Genomic DNA, 22,668 nt, shown 5'->3' with positions numbered 1-22,668 from the left:
AAAGTTCTTGATGTTTGGTTCACATACATTTAAGACCCACAAAACTGACCTGGGTACCAACAGGGGCTACAACAACAACCAAAAAAACCTAAAAAAATGAAACTCTGTTGGCAAGTGTGTGGCTGTGGAAATCAGGCTGTACAACCCCACCCTTTGGCACTGAAAAATTCTTGGTAATAAAAATCTGTGTTACTCTGGGACACATCCAGTTATTAGTCTCCCTGTTTCTAGCTGTTCTGTTGAAATTCAGTGTCACTATAATTTATTGGTTTCAGTGATAAATTGCCACCAAAACAGTTTTAACTATTTCACCTCCTGCCTCTCCTCTATTTTTCCTACTGGTATATCTGAAGTATCTTGGGGGTCAATGTTTAGAACTCATGAAAAATAACCTGAAAAGAGTTAATGAGGATTTTTGTGTCACTGAATTATCCGTGCTGTGTAGTAAAGCATGGAAATTATAATCATCTTTGTCTGTTTCCTGTCAGCTTTGAATGTGCCAGTTCCATATTTAATTAAGTTTTGTAATCAAGTGATTTCTCAAGTTGTGTGCAGTCTTACACCATTGTCTTTTACGACCTTTTTAGTAAAAACAAGGTCATAAAAACAAGGTCGAAACATTTTTATTACACATATTAAACGAAAAAGATTAACTGCATGTTTGTATGTATGGAACAAATTAAAGCCTTTTCCTTAAAGACTTAAATCATTCTGTAACTCTGAGGGAATGTGGCTGCACTTCAGTATTTGCCAGGATTTCTGTTAGTTCATCCTAAGCAACTGATTTTACAGCTAAGGAATACAAAATTAAGTGGGCTGTGTGACTAATGAGATCTGCAATTTCTGTGTAAATATCAGCATCTGATAAGGCAAAATGTTTCAGTTACTGGAGTAAGACTGAAATAATACATCCTGGGTTACAATATGCTGGAGATCAGATTAGATTAATATTTTCAATGCAACAGCTTTTTAAAAAATCTAGAATTTATTAATATTATTACAGTGCGAAATAGAATACATGTGTTGTGACTGTGTAGTAAGTGATGCTTAAACAAATTTGGTGTCTGTTTGGATCCAAACTGTTGTTTAAATCTTACTCCAGAATTCCTTTTCTTTAAAAGTTTAAAAATCATTACTGCTTATTAACTTGACAACCTATGAACAAGCCATTCTCCTCCAAAAATCCAACTCGAGTTTGGGGTTTTATTCATCTTATTGTGAGCACAAAATGACACCTCGATTAGAAAAAAGCCTTTTAGGGAAGCAGGGCTGGGCTGGGTGTGAGCTCCATCCCAGGCAGGGCTGTGCTCCAAAAGCAGCTCCTTTCCACAGGAGGAGTTTGGGAGAAGCTGGACAGGCTCTGCCAGGGAGGGCAGGTGCTCTTATCCAGTTACACCGTGGCTCAGGGGGATAAAGAGGACGTGTAATTCCATCTGCTGGAAGTGGGAGGCTGGGAATAGCTCTGCTGGGAAAGAAGCAGCTCAAAAGTTCAGAGGGAAATGTCCCTGCAGCAGGTGCTGAGGTGGACACATTTAACCTGGGGTGGTGCCCTGCAGAAAGGAGGTGCCAGGCCTGGGGCACCCCAGGCACTCAGGGAAGAGCAAACCACTGCATTCCCTGCATTGTCCTGAGGCACTGACAGCAAATGCTTTGGGATCAGGAGGAAAGATGACTGAGAGCTCACATTAACTTCCTAAGAAATAAAAATTAAAAAAAAATCAGTGTATTTTTCAGTGTATTTTTCAATGTATTTTTCAGTGTATTTTTGTGTAGGATAGCACCTGACCTGCCAGCCTATGCTTTTACATATTTTTTTTTTCTGCCTTTCCTTTGCAGATTCCTCAATGCTGAGCGAGAGGAAGCGAAGGGAGCGAGAGGAGAGGTTGAACATTGTACTGTGGAAAAAACCGCTTGTTACCTTGCAGTATTTTTGCCTGGAAACTCTAATAAACTTGAAGGAATGGACCACAAAGTAAAGATCATTTCTTTAACTTCTACTAAGCGTTCTGGGCAAACCCATGCTCTGATTCAGTAGGTCATTCTGACATCTCCCTTTCCCTGATGATTCACAACTTGAAAACTGGTTTTTTTTCAGAGAACATGTGTATTTTTGTCCCTTATAAAGGTGGCTGCAGGAACATCCCACACTTGTAGCCACACTCTCAGACCTGCCTAAATTACATGAGTGCAGCAAGGGGGAGAAAATGGCAAAATGCCTTTCTGAAGAGTTGAATATTCCAATTTGAAAGAGTGAGACAGTGTTTAGGGATCTTTAAGGCAAAGGGATATTGTGCTTATGGCTGCAGTGTTAAGCACTGACCTACTAATGCAGGTGTTGGTGTCACTGAGTAATCTTCAAATAGCTCAGCCAGGGCAGAGATCAGGAGCTTGCAGTGATGTTTATGGTGCTGTGAAGAGGACTTTGCTTTTCTGTGGGCCCTTTTACAGCAGGAAATGATTTATTAAAGCACTTTCCATGAGTGTTATTTTCACACTGGATAAAACCAGCTTTTGTTCCAGTGAGAGAATTGGTGAGGAGCAGCCCTGCCATTCCCTGCTAGTGCTGAAATGCAGAATCAGTTCCTGAGGCACAAGGCCCAAGGGGTTCAGGCTGCCAAAACATGAGTACAATTTGCAGTGAAAATGCCAAGAGTAGCAGCCATCCAGTGCTTGTGTTGGTAACTGAGCTCTGTTGTGTTTGGGACTGAGTTTTACAAAGCTTTTCCCAGTCAGGAGACAGGATCTAATGTCACCTTGGGTGACTCCAGCTGCTGGGCTGAGCCTGCTGCTCAGGGTTGTGCTCACTCCCCCTCTGGGCTAGGCTGGAGGTGCTGGCAGTTCAGATTCACTGACAGAAACTTCTGGTTTTCATGTTCTTTTGAAATTATTTGTGTGAAAAAATGCCAGGTTTATTGTTCAGTGTATTTGTTTATTTATAAACAGTTTATTTGTTTTATGTTCAGTGTAGTCTGAATTCCTTTTTACACCCCCCCCCAAAAAAAAAATCAACCCCCCCAAGCCTATTTATTTTATTATGTGCATTTTTTCAGCTACCATTAGGAATTGTCTCTGAGAACTGTTTTACTGGGTCTGACATCTGTAATTTCTGACAATCTCCAAGCATTTATTTAAACTAAGCAGAAATAACATTTGAGGATTTATTTTAAGACCTCAAATCTTATTTGGCTTCCTAGACATCCAATTCTGTTACAGATAGCACTTGCCTCCTCTGCTGAGCAGCACATTCAGTTGTCTGCCAGTCCCCTGACAGAATCTTTACAGAAAATAACCCTGACTATTACAAGCTATTAAGTTGAGACCTCAGATTGACTTTTAATGATCTCCTGTGTTCTGTTTGCATAAATTGTGTTTTGAATGACAATCATTTGAAAATTCAATTGTCATACTAATGCAAGCAGCACTAACTTTAATTTTAAAATGTTGTGAGTGCTCTTTTCAGTTTGCTTAATATGAGATATTGGTGACTGTTTTCCTGTATTGTGCCTCACATTTCTATCTTTTCTGTCTAAATAGATAAGTTATGTTCATAGTTTGCTATTAGAGTCTGGGAATTTTAAGTGATGTTAGCACTTGCTTTTTTATATATCACTAGGTGACAATATAATAGTGTTTTCTGGAAAATAATAAATGTGTTTGCTAATCTACTGTGTGTGGCCACATACACATTAAGCAGAAAAAAAAAAACAGTAAAACCAAACATGCTCAAAAATTATTTGGTAGCAAATTACTTTGGAAAACACTTTTCTCCCTTTACTCACCTAATGCTTCAGAGCTACCTAAAATATATTTATTAAATTTGGAGCTGTTACAAGATATTCAATTTTAATAGATAAAGGGAAACAGAATAATGCAAAGATTTGTTGCTATGGCTCTGCCCAGTTGGAAATCAGCACTTCTGAATTGCACCCAGCTCGTCCTTGCCCAGGGCCAGTGCAGGGCCTGCTCTGCTCTGTGCTTGGCCACAGCTGCTGCTCAGGCCCTGGGTCTGACTCTTGGCTCCAGAAGCTGAATTGTTTTCAGCTTGTGTTTGTTTTCAGACAGTTACTTTGTTTTTCTTTGTTAAAAACCAAATAAAATATGCGTGGCTGAACTTTGATCTCGCTTGACAGCCAGGCAGAGATTTTCTCCCTAAGGAGTAAAAGGCTCCCCTGATATTTTCTTGGGAGGTTTACACTGAGCCATTGTCCCTGCTGAGCACATCCAGGCAGTCCCCAGGGGTAACTGAATTACTTTGAAATGCATGTTTAATAATGATAAAACCTAATTTGTCTTTAAGATTGTGGCGTTGGCGAGGGGTCCTGGTGTGTGTGTTGCTGGCACTGGCAGTGCTCACAGCCCTGTACTACATCGAAGGAGCACATCAACAGGTACCACCTCTGCTTCCCTGACTCACACTCCCTTCCCTCTGCTGGGAATTGAGTGAGTTGTGCTGGGATCTCCATGAATTTATAATCCACCTTTCTAACTCCTCGCTAAGGTTTTTGTTTCTCGAGTCGTGACTGCTCTGTTGGGTGTGCATGAGCTGTGTGTCAGAGGTGGGGAGGGGTGAGCTGTGCTATTTGATCTCTTCTGGTGGATCTGGAGGTGTCTCATCTGTTGCTGAGTGAAGCACACCTCGGGTGCTGCAGCACTCCTTCACAGCTGCTGTCAGCAAGCTTTTAATAGTGCTGGGAGCTCTTGAGGGGAAATGTTTCCCTGAGTCGTGGCAGAGCTTCGTGGTTCCCAAGAAATGATCCTTGTGTTTCTGTGGAAGGGTCTCCTGCCCAGCTGGGACAGGCACCTATAGAGATAGAAAATGACTTTGGGGTTCAGATTCTATTTTTCGTTCTGTGATGCTTCTTTCTGTTTTCAAATGGTCATTTAAGACTTTGTGGAGCTTTGGTGGACACAAAGCCTGGTGCTTTTGCAGCACTGGAAGTGTAAGACATTGCTTAAACTTAGTGATGGTGCTGTCTGCACCTTTCCCCTCCCCATTTCTCTTGAGTTTCAGATTTTCCTGGAGGACAGAAAGCCCTTTTAAAAACCAGTTATAACTGATACCAGTTATAAATGAGCAAGTTCCCAATTCCAGAGAACTTGCTTCCATCCCTCCCGCTGTGGTGTGGCACTGCCTGCCTGAGGGATCTGCAGTTCTGGAGCCCAAGTCCTGCCTTCCCGAGTTTCCTTGAGCCTGCTGGGAAGAAACCTGATCCTCTGGGACTGCTGAGGGCAGTGTCACCCTCAGGTGACAGCCAGTGCAGGAGCTCCCTGTTAAGGAGGGATCAGCCGTGTGCACTTGGCATTTTCAGGATGTTTTTGTGCCCTGGTGTGTTGGAGCTTGGATAAGAAAGGTGTAAACTTCACCTTGGTGGTGTAAAAGAGTGTCCAGAACCTGCTGTGACTTTCCCAGATCCCCTCATTGCTGGGTGCAGCACACAACCAGCATTTTAATGTTTTCTTAAAAGTAACAAACCTGCAACATCCAACAGACTCACTGGGAGTGCAGCTGATTTTTTCTTTATTTTTAAACTGTTCAGACAAATCCCTGAGCTGCCTGGGCTCTGCTTCACACTTTGTGAGGCTTGCTCCTTGTGGGCCTGTTCTGGATTTCAACCTCCTACTATTGAACCTGAATTTCCATCTATCTTCTTGGAAATTCACTGATTCCAAGATGTGTGTGGGGGGGTTTCTTTTGAAAGTGCAATGTTTCCTCTACATGTCTGTGTTGTTACTGTAATAAATTTAAAATAGAACTATTTAGGAGTCTATTTCAGCTGTTATAATCCAGGTAAATGTCTGTGTTAGCTTGTAGATTAATTTTCTCCTTTGGAGATTTCATAATTTTTTTTTTTTTTTTTTTTTTTTTTGTGACTTTCCTTGCTCAGTATGTGCGGTACATGGAGAAGAAGTTCTTCTGGTGTGCCTACTGGGTAGGATTGGGCATTCTCTCCTCTGTTGGGCTTGGAACAGGTCTCCACACCTTTCTGCTCTACTTGGTAAGGATATTTCCACACCATGTCCATTCTGAACTGAGTACTTTCATTGTTACATATTTTAAAAGAGGTGAGTAAATAATTTTCTGCAAGTTCTAAACATTAAATACATCCAGAGTTGGTGCTCTGGTGAGTGCTGTCCATGTTCTACACGGCATCATCATGTTCTGCAGTTTGCAAGCTCTGTGTTTGTTGAGCTGTGGATATTGGCCTGCTGTTGGTTAATCCTCACTTTGAAACAATGAGCCAAATCTGCAAGCTCTATCCTCTAATCTCCTCATTTAAATGAAGCCTGATCTACTGTGTGTAGCTCAAGTGTTTCCATTTAAAAAAATTCAGAGTATTTTTTTAGTAGCTTTAAAATTATAATTTTTCTAACTGAAGGCACCAAAACAGGCAGCTGGTTTGAAGTTCAGTCTGTATTAATTTTTCTCTGAAAATAATAGCAAGAACAATGTTTTTCTATGAAGATAAAATATGAAAATTTGCATGATGTTGTTTGTCTCAACTCAGCTATGGAAGTCAGGGAAATGTTTGGGTGTGTTTTGCTTTTGGCCATTGGATTAGTTCCTGGGTTATGAAACCACTGTCCTGGATTCAAGAAAAGGATTCATGGCCACAAAATAATTAAAACCAGTTCATGCAACAAATGTCATCTTGTATTTGGAACAATTACAGATGTTTACTTTCAGAGCTGCTTCAATCATTAACAATAACACAGAAGACACTACAAGAAACTCCTGCCTTTCCCCCCAGCAGGGCAGTGCCTGGGAGATGGAATGGCATGGGATGAGCAGCCTCAGATTTACTCTGGCTGTAGCTTCTGTCCTAAAGGAATTCCTGCTAAACAAAACCAATTCTGTGCATTGAGCACTGTCAGGCCACTCCAAGATGATTTTGGCACATGAAATCTTCCTAAGACAGCACCACTTCTTTTCTTAAAGGAGGTGGAACCTTTCTTTTTACTCTACATTTAAAAATCAAAGTTCTAAACTACTTCAGTGTAGAAAAATTAAATTCCATAATACATCACTTTGATTATCCTGTGGGATATGTGAACCTCGTGGAGGTACTTGGGCCATGACCTGAGCTGACACTGAAATAATTTATAGAAAATACAATTTCTCAGTTGGTTTATCAGTATAACTTATGGTGGGTTTTTGGGAAGTTAACAGTCTTTCCAAAGATTACAGGGATGTGTCACCCAGGAAAAGAAATGGAGTTTAATATTGTTAGGGAAGGTATTTATTTGGAACATAAAAGGGAAGATATCACATAACTTTGTCAGGAGGAGAAAACAGACTGAATAGATTACACTGAGTAATTAGAAGGTGTTTATAGAGTAAAATGTAATAAAAATGCACCATCAACATCTAAAGTGTAATTATACAGGAGAAATACTGGTTTGCTTTAAATACATGAGGCAGATAAGCATATTCCTGTTTCACTGAGGGAATCCCGTGAAAGCAGTGAGTGTAGGAAGAATGAGAAACCAGGATTTATTTCTCTGGTTTTCTTTTTTTCTCCTGAGCAAGATTTAGTGATTATCATGGTCTGCTCAGGTCAGTTAACACCTTCTGGGCACTGTCTGAGCACCTCGTGGTTTACACCTCGGTGGAAACCACGCAGTTGTTGCCACTAGATGGCAGAGGGAGTGTAAAAACAGCAGCTCCCGGCCCTCACTACCCGTGTTTGCATTTTGAGTACCTGAGCTGGTAATGTTAATGTTCTTATCACTGCAGCTGCAGCAGCAAGGTGTACATGGAATATGTTATCGCTGTAGTAAAACAGTGCTTGGTATCTGCTCACTCTCAGAGGGAACAAGGAGTACTAACGTGAGGCTGCTGCTGCAGCTTTTAGGGGTGAACTCTTTCAGAGTGGTGTTCTGGATTTAACCCATCTGGAAATAATGCAATTAAAAGCTCCAGCTCTCAAAGGGAGGAGTTGTAACTATTTTGCTTTGTTGTTTGTACAGCAGTTCCCTCTAAAAGTAGAAATATGACACATTAAGTGGGGCTCTCAATATTAATTTCTGCATTACCGTTGATCTGCTTTTCATGTTCCATACACTTTAATTATATTCCTTCATAATGCTAAAACTTATTCTTCTGCTGACTCAAAGAAACAAAAAGTTACAAAACAAATCCTCCCCTGCTTGAGTGCCTGGATTTGCTGGCAATAGAGGATAGACCCAGTAAGTGCTTTCAAATTGCTTTTAATTAATTGCTCATTTTAAAGCTGTATGTACAGGGAGGTTGTTGGGAATGCAATTACATGCTGGGAGAACAATGCCCTTGGGCCCACCCATGTGGGGCTGAGCTCTGCTGGGACTTGCAGCATTGTCTGTGCCACTGAGGGCACGTGGAGGAATTGATGGCATGTAGGCACCTGCTCAGGCTCCTTCAGCTGTCACACAGGTGCATCTGAATTAAATACACTGGATTATCCATTTACTGCACATGGCCATTCCCCAGCACTGGGCAGGCCCTGGAGGTGGTTATGCAATGGCTGCAGTACATGAATGACTCTGATGTTTGCTCTCCCTCACCTGCTTTTAGCTGTTTTTCCAGTGTTGAGGACTGTCATTTGTCTGGATCCTTCAGAGCATCTCTCACCAGCTGCTTTTTGGAGCTGCATTCCAGTGCCAGGAGAGATCCTGGGGTTAGCTGGGAAGAGAGCACTTGGAAACAGTTTGCTAAAAGTAGAATTTAAAGCAGCCTCAGTGTGGGGGGGGGGGGGGGTGGTGTTGCTGCCTCGGGATCATTTTGGTTCACATCTGATTTGGGATTTTTTTGGTCACCAGTCCTTGGTACAAGAGGGACAGGTCGAGTGTGTCAGTTTGATACCAGGCTTGTAATTGCTGTTCCTGTAATTCGAGAGCTTTCTATATGTTAGAAAGGGCCTGAACATTGTCTGATGTTTCAGTTCCTAGTTTAATGCTGCTTCCTTAGTTGCTGCCAGCAACTGGATGTAAAATCTGACATGGCTTTTTGGGAAACAATTCTCGTGCTGCACTTGGCACCGAGCTAAGGGCTGGCACAGAGCAGATCTTCAAGGCAGGAACAGGGAATCAAGCCACTCTTCCCAAGAATGCTTTCCATTCTGACACTTTCAAAACAACTCCACTGGCTTATTTTCCTGAAGCCCATTAAAGGTTTTTTCACAATTCTTTAAAAACAACCCTTAAAAATAGCAATCATGATGTGGTTCTGTAGGAAATAAAACTATTATGATTAATGACTCTAAATCCTGGTTTTAGCAGCACATGGCTTTTTTTCCTCGGTCCTGAGATGTTTTCTGTCGGTGGGAGATTCAAATACGAACAGCATGAATCACCTCATTACCAGCAGAGGATGGCTGAGGGTAACTCATGAGGAATTTTTTGGTGTTTGTACATCTCTGAAAGATCTTTGCTGCCGAAAATGAATGAATGAGGTGGCGCTGCTGCCAGAGGGCTCCAGAGCAAGGGGACAGTAGGTGGAGTGCTGGGTTGGGATCACAGCCTGTGGCCATCCCCACCCAACTCTCTGCCTCGTGCTTTAGTTTCACTTCAGCTCTTAAAAAACGGATTGTCAAAGATGTGGCCAAAAAAAAAAAATAGTGCTTAAAACTAGTGGTTGAGGGTAAGGTCCCCTCTCCCTGGGGATGTGAAATCCCTGAAAGGGATGAATGGCACCGAATTCCTCACCTCTCAAAAGATCAGGCCGAGCTCTGGCTGTTTGCATTGTTGGTGTTTTTGTTGCTTAAATGTGGATTTTATTTGCTGCTGCTGCTGGAGCCGAGGGGTGACTGCTGAGGGGGTTTGTGCTGGTGGCTGGGTGAGCACAAACAGGAAATGTGAGGTACAATAGCAGTGCCTGTGCCGAGGTCCAGCCCGGATATTTCAGCCCTGGAATATGTGAGTTTGTCAGGAATTCTTACAGTGGAAGAGGGCACAGCAGAAAAATAAGGAGCAGAAAAGTGCCTTTAAAGAGAAAAGTAAGTCAGAAAGGCAGTGCCCTTGTTGCCAGTGCTGCCCTGAGAGAGCAGGGCTGGGTTTGTCTGGTTTTGAGGGCTCAGCATCTCACTTTCATTCTGAATTGGTTCCCCTCACTCAGGGCTCACATTCTGCCCTCCCCAAACAGTCACAGTTTGCAGCTGAAATGAGCCCTGTGTTGGCCCTACCCAAACTGGTTTAGGTTAGAATATGAAGATATAAAAGCCAGACACTTGTGCAATAATGAGTCCATTATCTTGGGAAAAAAAATATGTTGGTGGTGTAAATAACTAAAAAAACCAAGAAAACAAACCCACACAAATAAACGGTTTCCTGTCAGGACTACTGAAAGCTTTTTTAAGTCAAACCTAATTCCTTTTAGTTCTCTTGTTCCAGGAGCTGAGCTTGTAAGAGGACTTGTGATGAAAATTACTTAAGTCCCTCTTAAAAGAAGCGCTCACAAAACAGGACTTACTCCACTTTTATGAAGTAGACAGAATAATTTAGAAACCCACACGACTTATTCTGATTTTTTTTTCTCCACTTAACTTCCTCGTGACTAACACAGGAGTATTTTCATAGTAATTATCACCTTCAGGAGAGGTTTTGCTCTTTCCACGCAGATCATTCAAAACTATTGTGAGTAACCCAGAAAATGATGGTTCTGTGTGTAAAGGAAAAAGTGAGAAACAAAGGCTGAGCTGCCTCAGCCCAGGTGGGAGGTGCAGCAGTGCTCCCCTTCCCAGCTCTGAATTCTTTTTGTGAACTGAGGTGTTCATTTCCAGCCCTCACTGTGCTCCAATTCACACGTCAACTTGTGAGCCTAAAACAAAGGAAATAAAAAAAAAGCTTCTGTCTAATACCTGTGCTCACATTACTGCTATTGAATTGCTGAGGTGGTTGAAAGAAAAATACGAGTGGAGGGTGCAGAAGGCAGAAATTAATTTTAAAATAAATTGAAATGGAGCCTGTTTTTGTGAGGGTCGTTTTGGTCTCTTACTCTGTCATTTGTTACTTTCCTGTCTTTAAACTACTTCCTCCAGCTGTCCTGAGCTTTCTACAATGGACTAAAATATCCTGGAATCCATGAATCAACACAAAACTTTTTTAAAAATCACTTTTGCAATTATCTCACCAGAAATTCCCGCTTACGGCACACCTGGGCTCTGTCCTGCTTGAATCTACAGTACTGATATTAATAATGCCCTGATGAACTGGGAGGGTGTGCTGAACTCACTGGACACTGCTGCTAAATCAGTTGTGCAATCTGGGTGTTCCTTAAATCTTCTGGTGGCTCGCTTGCATTTTAAAAATTGGAGATGAGAAGTGGTGTTTTCAAGGAGAAAAATGGTAAATTTGAACTCTTGGTCCCTCTAAGTGTTGTGCCAGATGCATGTAGGTATCTACAGAGAGTAAACCCAGCACTGCTGGCTTAGAACAGTCCTGGGGTGATGGAGGAGTTAATGGGACCATGGCTGCACCCTTTTCTTCCTCCTGAAGGTTGATGGACTTTACCTTTTCAAAGCTGACGCCCTGTTTTCATTATCTGCTCTCCACTTCCTCAAGGTTTGTTCTGTCAGATCTCTGCCGGGAGGACACATTGTGCTTTCTCCTCATTTGTTCCCTTGGAGGTTTTACAGTTTTTTGGTTTGGTTTGGTTTTGGTTTTTTATGCACAGCCTGAACTTTATCCCTTTCACGTCCTGCTTCCTGGAGCAGGTTGAAAATAACGATGATTGTGCAGAGCGATCTCTAATTGGAGATTTTAAAGCCAATCACCACTGCTGGCAGCAATTTGAATAAACGCTGAGCTTTATCCTTCAGAAATGCGTGGATGGCTAGGGAAGGGCAAGGAGAGAACACTGACAGAGTATTTTATTGTTTTATTAATGATTTCCTGTCAGCAGCAGAACATAAACTTGAATTCTTGCACTTGTGCCTCCCCCTGACATGAGTCTATCTGTTCCTATAGAAAGTAATGTAGGCACAGCCTTAAAAAAAAATCTGCTTTTCATGTTCCTCTTTTAGAGCAGCACCGTGGCCCTTTACACAGGCAGTGGTGCCATGTGCTGCTCCCTCAGTGGCTCTTGTTTAGTCAAATTCAGAGTTTGTGGCCGATCATTTGGAATTTCCACCAGCTCTGCTCTGTGGGGTAAGGCGTGGCTGAAGTGGGAATAGAAACTGAACCACAACCGGCGTGAGTGTGAAATTAATATACAGCTCGAAATGCTGTGGAGGTCTTTAAACCCTGTCCTGAGCATTTGGTGGATGCTCAAGGTACTGGATCCTCCATCCCCAGCCCTTATTTCCAGCCAGCACCACATTCCAGACGTTATAAAATCATGAGACATTTTAATCTCCTAACACAGACAGACAGACAAACTGCACATATTTACCAGCCACCTCCAGACCAAGCTTCTCCCTCTTAATCACAGAGCACTTCTCTCTGTGGGTAGTTGTCCATCTCTCTCAGAGATAAAAGGGACTCTGTAACTGTGGTGTGACTTTCTGGAGAGGTGTAATGACTTTGTGGATAACTATGGGATGAGTCGTGGCCTGGGGCACCACTCAAAGGATGTTTCCCATGAGAAGCAAGCTTTAGTTTTTCCAATTTATCTCCATCAAATACATCATGACATGTTCTCCCCCTGTGCAAAGATTGAGTCTTGAACCCAGTGTGAAAAGCAGGAAAACAGATTTTTAGTGCATTAAGTTCAGCAAGGAGTTCAAGGTAATATTTTTCTTGCTGGCAGACATATCACTTTTCTTTGAGAAATGTTGCTAAATTAAAGCCAGTCTAAAATTATGTCTTCCCCCAAAATAAAATGTTAAAATTAGCTGTGGTTGTTCTTGTATCACTTGAGCAGGCCTGGCTGTTCTGTGAAGGGCCATATGAGAAACCAACACTTGATACAGGATTTGTTGGGAGCTTTAATTGACTTCCCAGTCCAGGTGCTCAGAATGATTAATAATGTGAAAATATGATTCATTTTTAATTGGATATTCAGTCATTTTTCCTTATGGTAAAGACTTTCTGCTATAAGAATTATACAGATCAGCATGTTTTTAAGGATTTTAACTCGTAATTTTTTTTACATGTGGCTGCTGTCTCTTTCTACTTCCACAGATAAATTTCCAAGCATAATTTATAGATAAAAAGTTCTCTACTGTTTAGAAATTTTATAATGCATCACTTTAAGTAACTAATTTCTGTGCCATTCCAACTTGGGTGCCTTCAATCACTGGAATAAAACTCCTTTGATGCCCTGTGAGTTCAAGAGTTCGAAGTTACCTTCTTTGAGACATTGGGGTTGTGCAGACAGGGATTTCCAAACCCCCCCTCCCCGATCTGCTGTTGCTAAGAAATAGATTTATGTTGAGTTCATCTCGATGAGCAAATCTTGTCTTGTTTGATTTGCAAATTGTACAGATATTTCTAACACATCACATTCCGGCCTGACCACAGGCTCCTTCTGGTCGTCAGCAGTGGCAAGGAAATGTTTCTCACCCGAGTCAGCAGAATGCTGCTCAATTCCTCCTCTGCTGTCCTTTGTTAGTGCCTCCTGCAGCTTAAAAGGAAAAAAAAAAAAAATCGCTGGAAGAGGGTGAGGGAAAGAGAGTTGGTGTTTAGGATCTTACATTCCTTGAGTTTCAGTGAGTTTTCCTGGGTTGGTCAAGAGCACATCTGAATCACCTGGAATTTAGTGTTTGAAGTGATGGGGTTTGAAGCAATTTGGTCTTTTTCAAAGGTAGAGCTACAGTCACAGTCCAAGGGGAATATCTATTCTAAAGTATTGGAATAGTCTGCCTGGAGACATGGTGGATTTGCCATCTCTGGATGTGTTTAAGAGAAGACTGGATGTGGCACTTGGTGCCATGGTTTAGTTGAGGTTAGGGTTGATCTTGGAGGTCTCTTCCAACCTGATGATTCTGTGATTCTGTGACTTCCCCAAGTGTTGAAACAAACTGAACCATTGCAGGGAGACAAAACACTGAGTATTTCCTCAGCCCCATGCAGAGGAGGAGGAGGAGAGGGTGGAGGAGATGTTATTTGTGAAGAGGATTAAAACACTGGATGAGAATGAATCCTCCTGGGTGTAGAGTCAGGGGTTTTCCAAAGCTGGCACCTCCAGCCTGTTTGAGGCTGGTTCCCTGCTCCATTCAGAATTAAACCATCACTAAATAGAAATGAACTCCCCCAATCCTCCTGTTCCTCCTCCCAGCCCTGGGCCTGTTCAGCCAAGCATCGTTTGGAGGTGTTTGGTACCCAGGGCTTTGGGGAAGCCCCAAAAGCAGATATTGGGGTGTTGCTCTGAGCCTGCCCAGCGTGGGACAGTGTCCCTGTGACCCACAGGACACCTGGACACTGGAGGAGGACCCGGGATTGCTCTGCTTGCCTTCATCTCACTCCAGTTCCATCCCACACTTCATCACTCTGAACAAACCATTTGCATTTATTCCTCATTCCACTTCAAATGTGGCTTCTGTGGCTTCCACCACTCCGACTTTTTTCCATTATAGAATTGTTTACATTGCTCTGGGAGAGTTCTGTTCCCTTGGCCTGGCCTTCAGGTGGCCAGTCACAGCTGCTTTGTGAAATGCCTTTTTTGTTTTTTCCATTGGCTACTCCCTGTGACATTTTTCCTTTTTGCAGGCATTTGTTGAGACTGGGAGGGCTCTCAACAGGAGAATTTTGAGGTTGTTCAGCCACTTCCAGGGTGGCAGCTCTGCTGGGAGAGGCTCCTGCAGCATCTCCAGTTGGGTATTTTGTCCTTGTCTGCTCCCCTGGGATTTTAGAATCTGCTTTAACCACCTTGGGTGCACTTTAGGAAGAAATTTGGGTGATGCTGAAGCCTTGCAAGGGCTGGGGGTTGCTTATCACTGCTGACAGTAGTGATTAAATCTGTCTCTTTGCTATTCTAAATAAGCTGGCTGTAGTTCCTCCGTGCTATGGTGTGTATTCCAAATTCTGTGAGAGTGAAAGCCCCACCTCTGGATTCCCACAGTATCTCACTGCCTTGGCCAGGGCCTTGGAGGGAATGATCATTTACACCTCAAACCCGGGGAAGTTTCCTCCATGCAAATCTGCCTTTCAGGAGAGTTTCACTGCAGATTTTTGCAGGTGAAAACCATTAATTTTAGGATGATGACTTGAGATATATTTTTTTCCGTATCTCTCAGACCTAGGGAGGGGCAATCAGGGCATGGGATTAAACTCTCCAAGTTTCAGAGTAGAGAAAGAGATTCCCAGGTTTGCCATAAATGTACTTTACAATTTTAGGGAAGTTTCAAATCTCTTTGCATCAGCCTTTGATGAGTGAAAGAGAGAGATGTTGTTATTTATTTAGCTCTGAGGCTGCTGTGGAGATGATCTTGCTACAGGTACCAAGAAGTTTATTGCCAGTAGGGCCTACAGGAATATTAATAATATAAATTATTAGTCATTGATTAATTCTTCCAGTCTTTGCTCTCCCATATCAAAATCTCTCTTGTGTATCAATTTCTGGATCCCCTCTTTTTCAGTTTTATTTCATTGAACCTTTTTCCTCTCCTCAAGAGAGACTGTGCCTCATTTATCATCTCACATCGTATTTCTGCAATCCAAAATACACCCAAGCATTTGGAATGAGCCTCCTGTAAAACAACAAGGGATAAATAAAAGAATTTCTTTGCTATCAGAGCAGCTTGTCCTTTACCAGTTGCATGCCAGAAGAATGGGTTTATTTTGAATTGTTTGCATATGCCAACAGTAGTTGCAGCTGCCACACAGAAAATATAACTGGGATTTTATTTCAACGTTCTTCATTCACTGAAAAATTCCAGTGTGGATGTCATTGCCTCAATCCAGGGCTCTGAAATGTTGGTGAGTGAACCTCAAATCCAGGAGTGATGGAGTTTCTCCTTTTGTGGGGGAATTTCACCCTTTAATGTGCAAATGAAGCTTTTGGGGGCTGGATGTGTCCCCTGCCTCCCGCATTTCAAAGGGAGTCCTGTGCAGGGCTCAGCTCACTCACACTTTCCCTCTATTCTGTAATAAATCCAGCTTTGATTTTTTTTTTCTTGAGAGGGGTATATCAAACTCCCTTATTGCTCTAATAAAATGAAAGTAAATTAAGATTGCAGATAAAAAGGTAGAAAAAAAATTGCTGGCAATATTTCCCAGCCCGATGTCAAAACCCATCAAATAATGAATAGCAAAAGTTATGGTTTGTGTAATTTGTTCTGCACTTAATGAAACTTTTAGATTTATTTAAATCTGTGGTTTTACATAAAGACCTCACTTTAATGCAGTAATTTTATTTTTTTTTTCCTCTCCCTCTTCTCTGGACAATATTTCCATGACCTTTGTTAAGTGATTGTTTTTTAGCTACAATGTCTGGTGTTCAAATTGTTTGAATTGCTTCTCAATTCTTTTGTATTAAAAATAATGGCAATTCTTTCAGGTTTTTAAACTATGTAGCAATTCATTTCTTGAATAGATGTTTATGCTCGTTTTATTTAGAGGTCTGCCCCAAAAAAATCTTTCAGTGTAAGATGGAGACTAAAATTAATTCAGTTAAATGGTATTTAAATAATGTTTAAGTTCTGAATCACATTTCAAACTGGTTTTTTTTTTTAGCAAAAAGCAGTGTGGTCACTTTCTTGTTTACTCAGAAAAAAAACAGACACAAATGAAACAACTGGCTGTTAGAGAAAAATACAGAAGTTAAGAAAGTCTGCTGCAAGATGTCATTAAAACCCAGTCATTAAAAAAAATCAATATATAATTTAAATGCCTAATCCTCTAAAAGCAGCAGTAGGGAAAACACCTCCTCTAATAAACCTGTAGGTCATAAATACCTTAAGGAGAACATTGTAAAATATTTGAAAATTCCTGGGTTTTTTTAGAAAAGTGGCAGGGCAAAAGCTGAAAGGCCCCTAAACATTTTTTTAAAAGTACATTAGTAGCTCAGCATTGCAATTCAGATGGTCTTAAAAACAACTCCTACAAACAAGAATTTTACATAAATAACATTGATATTTATGTAATCATAAATTACATAAATAACCAATGGCCAAAGCAAGAAGGACTAAGTTTTAGCCTGGGGACAAATGGCGTGGAGAGCTAATTTTAATTTTAATTTTATTCTAACTCAAATAACATTTCTTTCAATTAAAATTTCTTTATTTTGTTGTTGTTTTGTTTTTGTTTTTCAGGGTCCACACATAGCCTCAGTCACTCTTGCTGCCTATGAATGTAACTCAGTGAATTTCCCTGAGCCTCCTTACCCGGATCAAATCATCTGCCCTGACGAGGAGACAACTCAAGGCTCCATCTCCTTGTGGGCAATCATCTCAAAAGTCAGGCTGGAGGCCTGCATGTGGGTAAGGCTTGTTTAAAAAAAAAAAAACAAACAACAAACTGCAATTTCCACTTGTGTGTTTCATTTCTGTGGCCAGCAATAGACAAAAAAATTCCTCAATTAGCCAAATAATGATAGGTTACACTGCTCAAAGTAATGTGAAAAGTTGCCTTCCTGGTGAACCTTTTAATGCTTAATTAATTGAATATTCCTGGGATATTTTTTATCAGCTGCAGTGCTGTTTGCTAAATACCAGCAGAAAACTTGAAGGCTGTTGATGTAAAAGAGTAAATTTTAGCAAGGGTGTCTGCACCCCAGATGATCTGGCAGCTCCCAGGTCTAAGCAAGAAATAATTCCAAAAAATTTGGGGCCTGTTACACAAGTGAAGCTGCAGTTCCTCATCTGCAGGACTCAGCCCTCATCTCACAGCTTGTTCTGGGCTGCAGCAGTAAATTAGACTAAATTAAATTCATTTTCCACATTTTTTACATCTTTCATTTCTGTTTTTCTGCCTGTTTCCACTTTTCTGTTAAAAGCTGACCTGTTTTTCCTGTTTAAGTGAATCAGGGTCTTAGGAAACGTTGTCATTGGAACTTCCTTTCCTTTTTCCTCTTTTTTTTTTCTTTTTTTTTTTAATCTTCAGCTTCTTGTAGAAATTTAATTTTTGGAGGATTTTGGTCAGCCAGGCTGGGTTTTTTTCATTACATATAGATCATTTTGAATTGCAGTTTACACAGATGCATCTGCTGTGAACTGCAATGCCAAATTAACTTTATTTTGCTGCTGGCTTCCTGTCTTAGCTGATGATTTAATTACTAAATTCTTGGTTGTCCAACTCACACTCCCTCACACTCAAATGCAGAGAAATTCTAAAAACAGGATCTGATGCCTGCCCTGGTGTTATTTAATATATAAGGCAACTGGTCACTACAATTTTTTAAATAGCAGCAGTTGTGTTAGTTACAAAAAATCCAGTCAGGTTGTTGTGTGAGTTTAGAGACTAAAATTAAAATAGTAACAGAGAAAGTGGACTCAGAGCCCTGTCAAAAAGCAAAGTACAACTTAAATTTCACTCCTAATGAAAGGCCAGAATTGCCTGAATGCTCAGTAAACATACAAATACTTATAAAGACTATAAATACATAAAAGATTTCTCTTTATTTTCTTCCTCTGCTGAAATCTGTTTAGTAGAGACGAGCAATAAAAATGGCATTTACAGCTACGTTTCTAGGGTTGCAAAATAAAAATGCAGCTGAGGGTAAACATCTCTTGCTTCATCTGCAGCCATGTAAAAACTGAGCTATGAGGAGAATTAAGTTTAGAAATGACTGAACAAGAGTGGCAGCCTCTGGAATCTCATGTCCTCCAGAGCAGCCATGAGGGAGAACAAGCAGTGCCTTCGTGGTCTTGAGTTCCTTGGATTAGATTAGGGAAAGGACAAGAGAACAGGAACATTTGTATCCCACTTTTTCACCCTTTCCTCCCCCTTCTTCCAATTCCCTGTCAGCTACCTTTGCTCTGAACTCTGTCTCCTCTGGATTTTCCCTGGGGAGCATCCTCTGTCTAGCAGTGGTGTCTCATGTCATGTTATGCTTTCTTGGAATGTTTCGTGAGTACATAAACATTGCTTGCTAATTTCCTGTAAGCCAAATCAAGTTGGCAATTGCTGCTGCTGCTTCCAGAGTGTTTCTTTTGTCCTAATTCCAGCTCACTTCTTATGGAAGCTGTGGAAGAGAGTTATTTTGGAGTCTGTCACTCTTGAACTAAATGTCCACTTAGCAAAGATAACGGTGACTTCCAGAAAGTGCAAAGGCTGATTGTTTCAAACCATCCCAGGATGACTTTGCAGAGCTGTGGCTGTAAAGCTGCCCAGGCTGAGTGTCCTGTGGGGTGAAATGTGAGGATTTATCTGCACAAGGGTCACCAAACCACCAGCAGCCAACTTCAGCTAGAGATTAAAATCATTCTTAGTCCCCAGCACGTCATTGATGGCCATTCCTGCTGATAATGAGTGTTACAAGGATTAAATATCCCTGTGCCCAAGGAATTATTAGGTGGGATGAAAATGATGCTTTTTTTTTTCAATCCCTGTAAAAGTTGGCTGCAGCAGGCCTGGCCTGCAGAAGGGCTCAGAAACAATCTCTTAGGTGAATGCCAGTTTTCACAGCCTCCCATCCCACAGGGACAAGGAATTCAATAGTGCCCTATATTTTTTAATGTGTTGCAGCTTTTTTGGGTTTTTTACAAGAAATAAGGGGAAAGAATAAAAATGTTTAATTGCTCAGGATTAGCAGAACAGGCGGCCTGTGTCCTGAGCAGGATCAAATCTGGTTAAAAGACTCTTTCTAGTGGAGTCATTTCCCAGTTTCCCTTTCTGAATGTAAAAGAATTTTGATTAGCATTTGCTTTTCCAGTTTGTTGCAAGTCCAAGGGATCCCCGTGTAAAACTGGCCTTCAGAATTAAATGGTGAAATATCTAATGTTACAAAAAGCAGTTAAATAGTTACTGCTTCGGAGCCCTTAATTGCTGCTTTTTTTTATTTCTTTTATGCACCTAAAGAACCTATCTCCAGCAGACATGAAATCATATGATTTTTTGGTGCACTTCTGAAATGTTTTGTAATAATGAGCATGTGACTGAGCCAATTTAAAGAAAAGTTCATGTCCAGTACACACATGCAAAACTTCTTCCTCAGTCCACAGAACGAAGCCAAAGCAAATTGGCAGAGCCTGGAGGAGCAATGTGACTTTTTTTCTTCTTGCATCACCCTGAGAACATAACCTCAAGTTAATTTTTCTGAAGTGTTGTTGCTACTGTTTTCAGGCTTATCTTCCCCTTGTGCCAGAAATATGCAGATTAATGAAGTTCAGCTTGTTGCAGTCATTTCAAGTTTTTTCTTCTGTGGAAAACAAGGGCATAAACATTTGAGGCCGTGCACTTTGGGTGCTTAAACTGAGAATTTAACAGCTCGGGTAACTGCGGTGGTATTTAAAACCACAACCTGTTGATTTGGAATATCCACAGCAGCTGGAATTCTTGCTTGCAGCTGTGTCTAGGGCAGGAACAAAGGAAATTGAAAAGCTTTCACGTTGCTTCAAAGGAGGAGAAAAGCATTTGTTACTCACTGCTGACCCTGGGAGAGAAAAGCCATCTGCAGGGAGCGCATTCCCGTGCAGTGCCCAACTATTGTCTCTTACCTGCCCTAAATTTAAACCATCCTGAGTTAATTCAGAGTTCCTGTTCCATTAGCCTCTGTTTATCCATATGTCCAATCTTAGCTCGTCTCTCTCTTTTCCCTTGGTTAAGCTAAGGCTGCCTTTACCCACAAGACTGAAATGAGTCATTTGATGTCCTGAGAAAACAAATACAATTTTCCTGCGGTGAGAAAGCAGCCGTCCTTTCATCTGGGGTTGGCTCCAGCTCTCCCAGCTGAAGGAGAGGGGAAAAACTCGAGCTCAGGCTTGGCTTTAACCTATTTTTCCCTTGCTGTAGTAAAAACCTGAGCCTGTTTTCTAACAAACACTTGCCCGGAGTCTCATGACTGAACAAGCAAACTTCGGGACAGCACCGGGGAGGAGCTCCAGGATTATTCTGGAGGCCCCTGGGGGATCAAGGGCTGTCACATGCTGGGGAATGTGTCTGGCATCATGTGGTGGGGTGAGACACAGCAGTGCTGACTCAGGATGTGTGGGACAGCAGGGATGTGGAGGACAAGCAGGGCCACCAGCTCCAGCCTCCCACGGCTCCGGCCACGCGCCGCTCCACGGGGGCCCCAGGGATGCACAGGTCGTGTCTGCTTGACCCTGCAACCCTCAGGCTGCAACCCTGCCCAGGGGAAAAGAAAAGGGAAATAGGTTTTCAAAGGGAGCAGCATTCTGTTGGAAAGAATTGGGAATTGTGAGCCGGTGTGGATGAAAGCAAACTGCTCCAAACAGCTGGTCTCATCGGCTCCGGAAAACGGCCACGGGATTTGTGCCTCTCACATGTTTTGTGTTTGGGAATAAACAGGAAAATAAATCAGGGTTGTTCTTTTTTTTTTTTTTTTCTCAGGGTGCTGGTACAGCCATTGGAGAGCTGCCCCCCTATTTCATGGCGAGGGCAGCGAGGCTCTCGGGTGCTGAACCTGATGATGAGGAGTACCAGGAATTCGAGGAGATGCTGGAACACGCAGAGACTGCACAAGTAAGGACAGCCTGCAAAACAACAGAATTAATAAAACACAGAGCAACTAAGAGAGGGAGTAAATAACCATTCCAATTAAACCAGAAGGGGCCAAAAAAAAAAAAAAAATCAGTTGGTGTGAGTTCACAAGAGACTTCCCAGGGATGGAAAAAGAGCCTGCACTGGGTGATACCTGTGGTGATGGGAGGGCAAGAATGCAGCTTGTTGGAGCAGATAAAATAGTGCAGCCAAGAATTTGCTACAAGTACTGCAATTATTTAGAGTTCCAAGAACAGCACAATAAAGGTTGGGAGACACTGCGCTGGGAAAACAGGGGTAAAGGAGCTGCTGTTCCATAATCCTGGTTGTTCTGGCTGCATTTAAAGCCTCCCTGGGCCAGAGATGATTTTCAGCCTCAGCTCATCCCTTTCAGATGACATTTTCCTGCCTTGCCACTGACACCCTCAGGGACCAGTGTGTGACCCATTCATCAGCCTGAGGAAACATTTTTCCTGATGTGGAAATGCAGCAAAACTGCTCCAAGTCCCTTTTATGTTGCTCTTGTCATTTCTTTTCTCCGGGGCTTAAATAGTGCACAGTTTGCAATTGATGCTGCACATCAGTCAGGTGCTGCTGTGGATAATTTTTCCTTTGGGTCAAGAGTTTGCATCCTGGCCACAAGTTCCTGATAGTGTTTTAGACGAAATTAAACATTTTTTCCTCGTGCTGCTTGCCGCCGAATTCTTCCCTTTGTATTTTTCCTTCTTTATCCTGTTTTGTCTGCCACTAAGTTGAGACGGGTCATGAGAGTGCTGTTAAAAACCAGCAGATGCTATTTACCATGCACTGATGTCTTTAAACTCCTCTGCTCAGGGTATTTTCTGGAGATAAATATATACTTTTTTTTTTTTTTTTCCCCTCCTTCAAAAGAAATGGATGAAGCTCTTCCATGAAAGTGGTTTGTCTGGAAATACTGAATGCAATCTAGTAATTCTAACAGTAAACCCTGTGTTTCCCGAGAGCCTCCCCCTACTAGAAGGTTCCAAAGGGTTTTTCTGCTATTATAAATAGTAATTTCTTCTCTTTTTTTAAAGATGCAGCAGGGGGAAAAAAGAATCTGCTTTGTTCTTTACTCTCCCATCAATCTTTGCTTTGCAAAGTAATCCCTTAACTGTACAAAAATCAAGTTGTGGT

The 22,668-nt window shown here is 41.8% G+C and overlaps 1 protein-coding gene across 2 annotated transcripts in view; it reads left to right on the top strand.

The window, feature by feature from the left end:
- Positions 1–22,668, top strand: part of VMP1 (vacuole membrane protein 1) — a 60,855-nt gene that overhangs the window by 8,065 nt on the left and 30,122 nt on the right. For both annotated transcript variants that reach the window (XM_083875189.1, XM_083875190.1), the window contains exons 4-8: positions 1,837–1,972; positions 4,298–4,388; positions 5,886–5,996; positions 17,166–17,333; positions 21,364–21,495. In XM_083875189.1, coding sequence (XP_083731315.1) covers positions 1,837–1,972; positions 4,298–4,388; positions 5,886–5,996; positions 17,166–17,333; positions 21,364–21,495 — 638 coding nt within the window. The remainder of the gene's footprint in view (positions 1–1,836; positions 1,973–4,297; positions 4,389–5,885; positions 5,997–17,165; positions 17,334–21,363; positions 21,496–22,668) is intronic.

The sequence above is a fragment of the Zosterops lateralis genome, assembly GCF_965231275.1.
Source record: "Zosterops lateralis genome assembly, chromosome: 19".
NCBI lineage: Eukaryota > Metazoa > Chordata > Aves > Passeriformes > Zosteropidae > Zosterops > Zosterops lateralis.
This window is presented reverse-complemented; position numbering and strand designations above follow the sequence as displayed.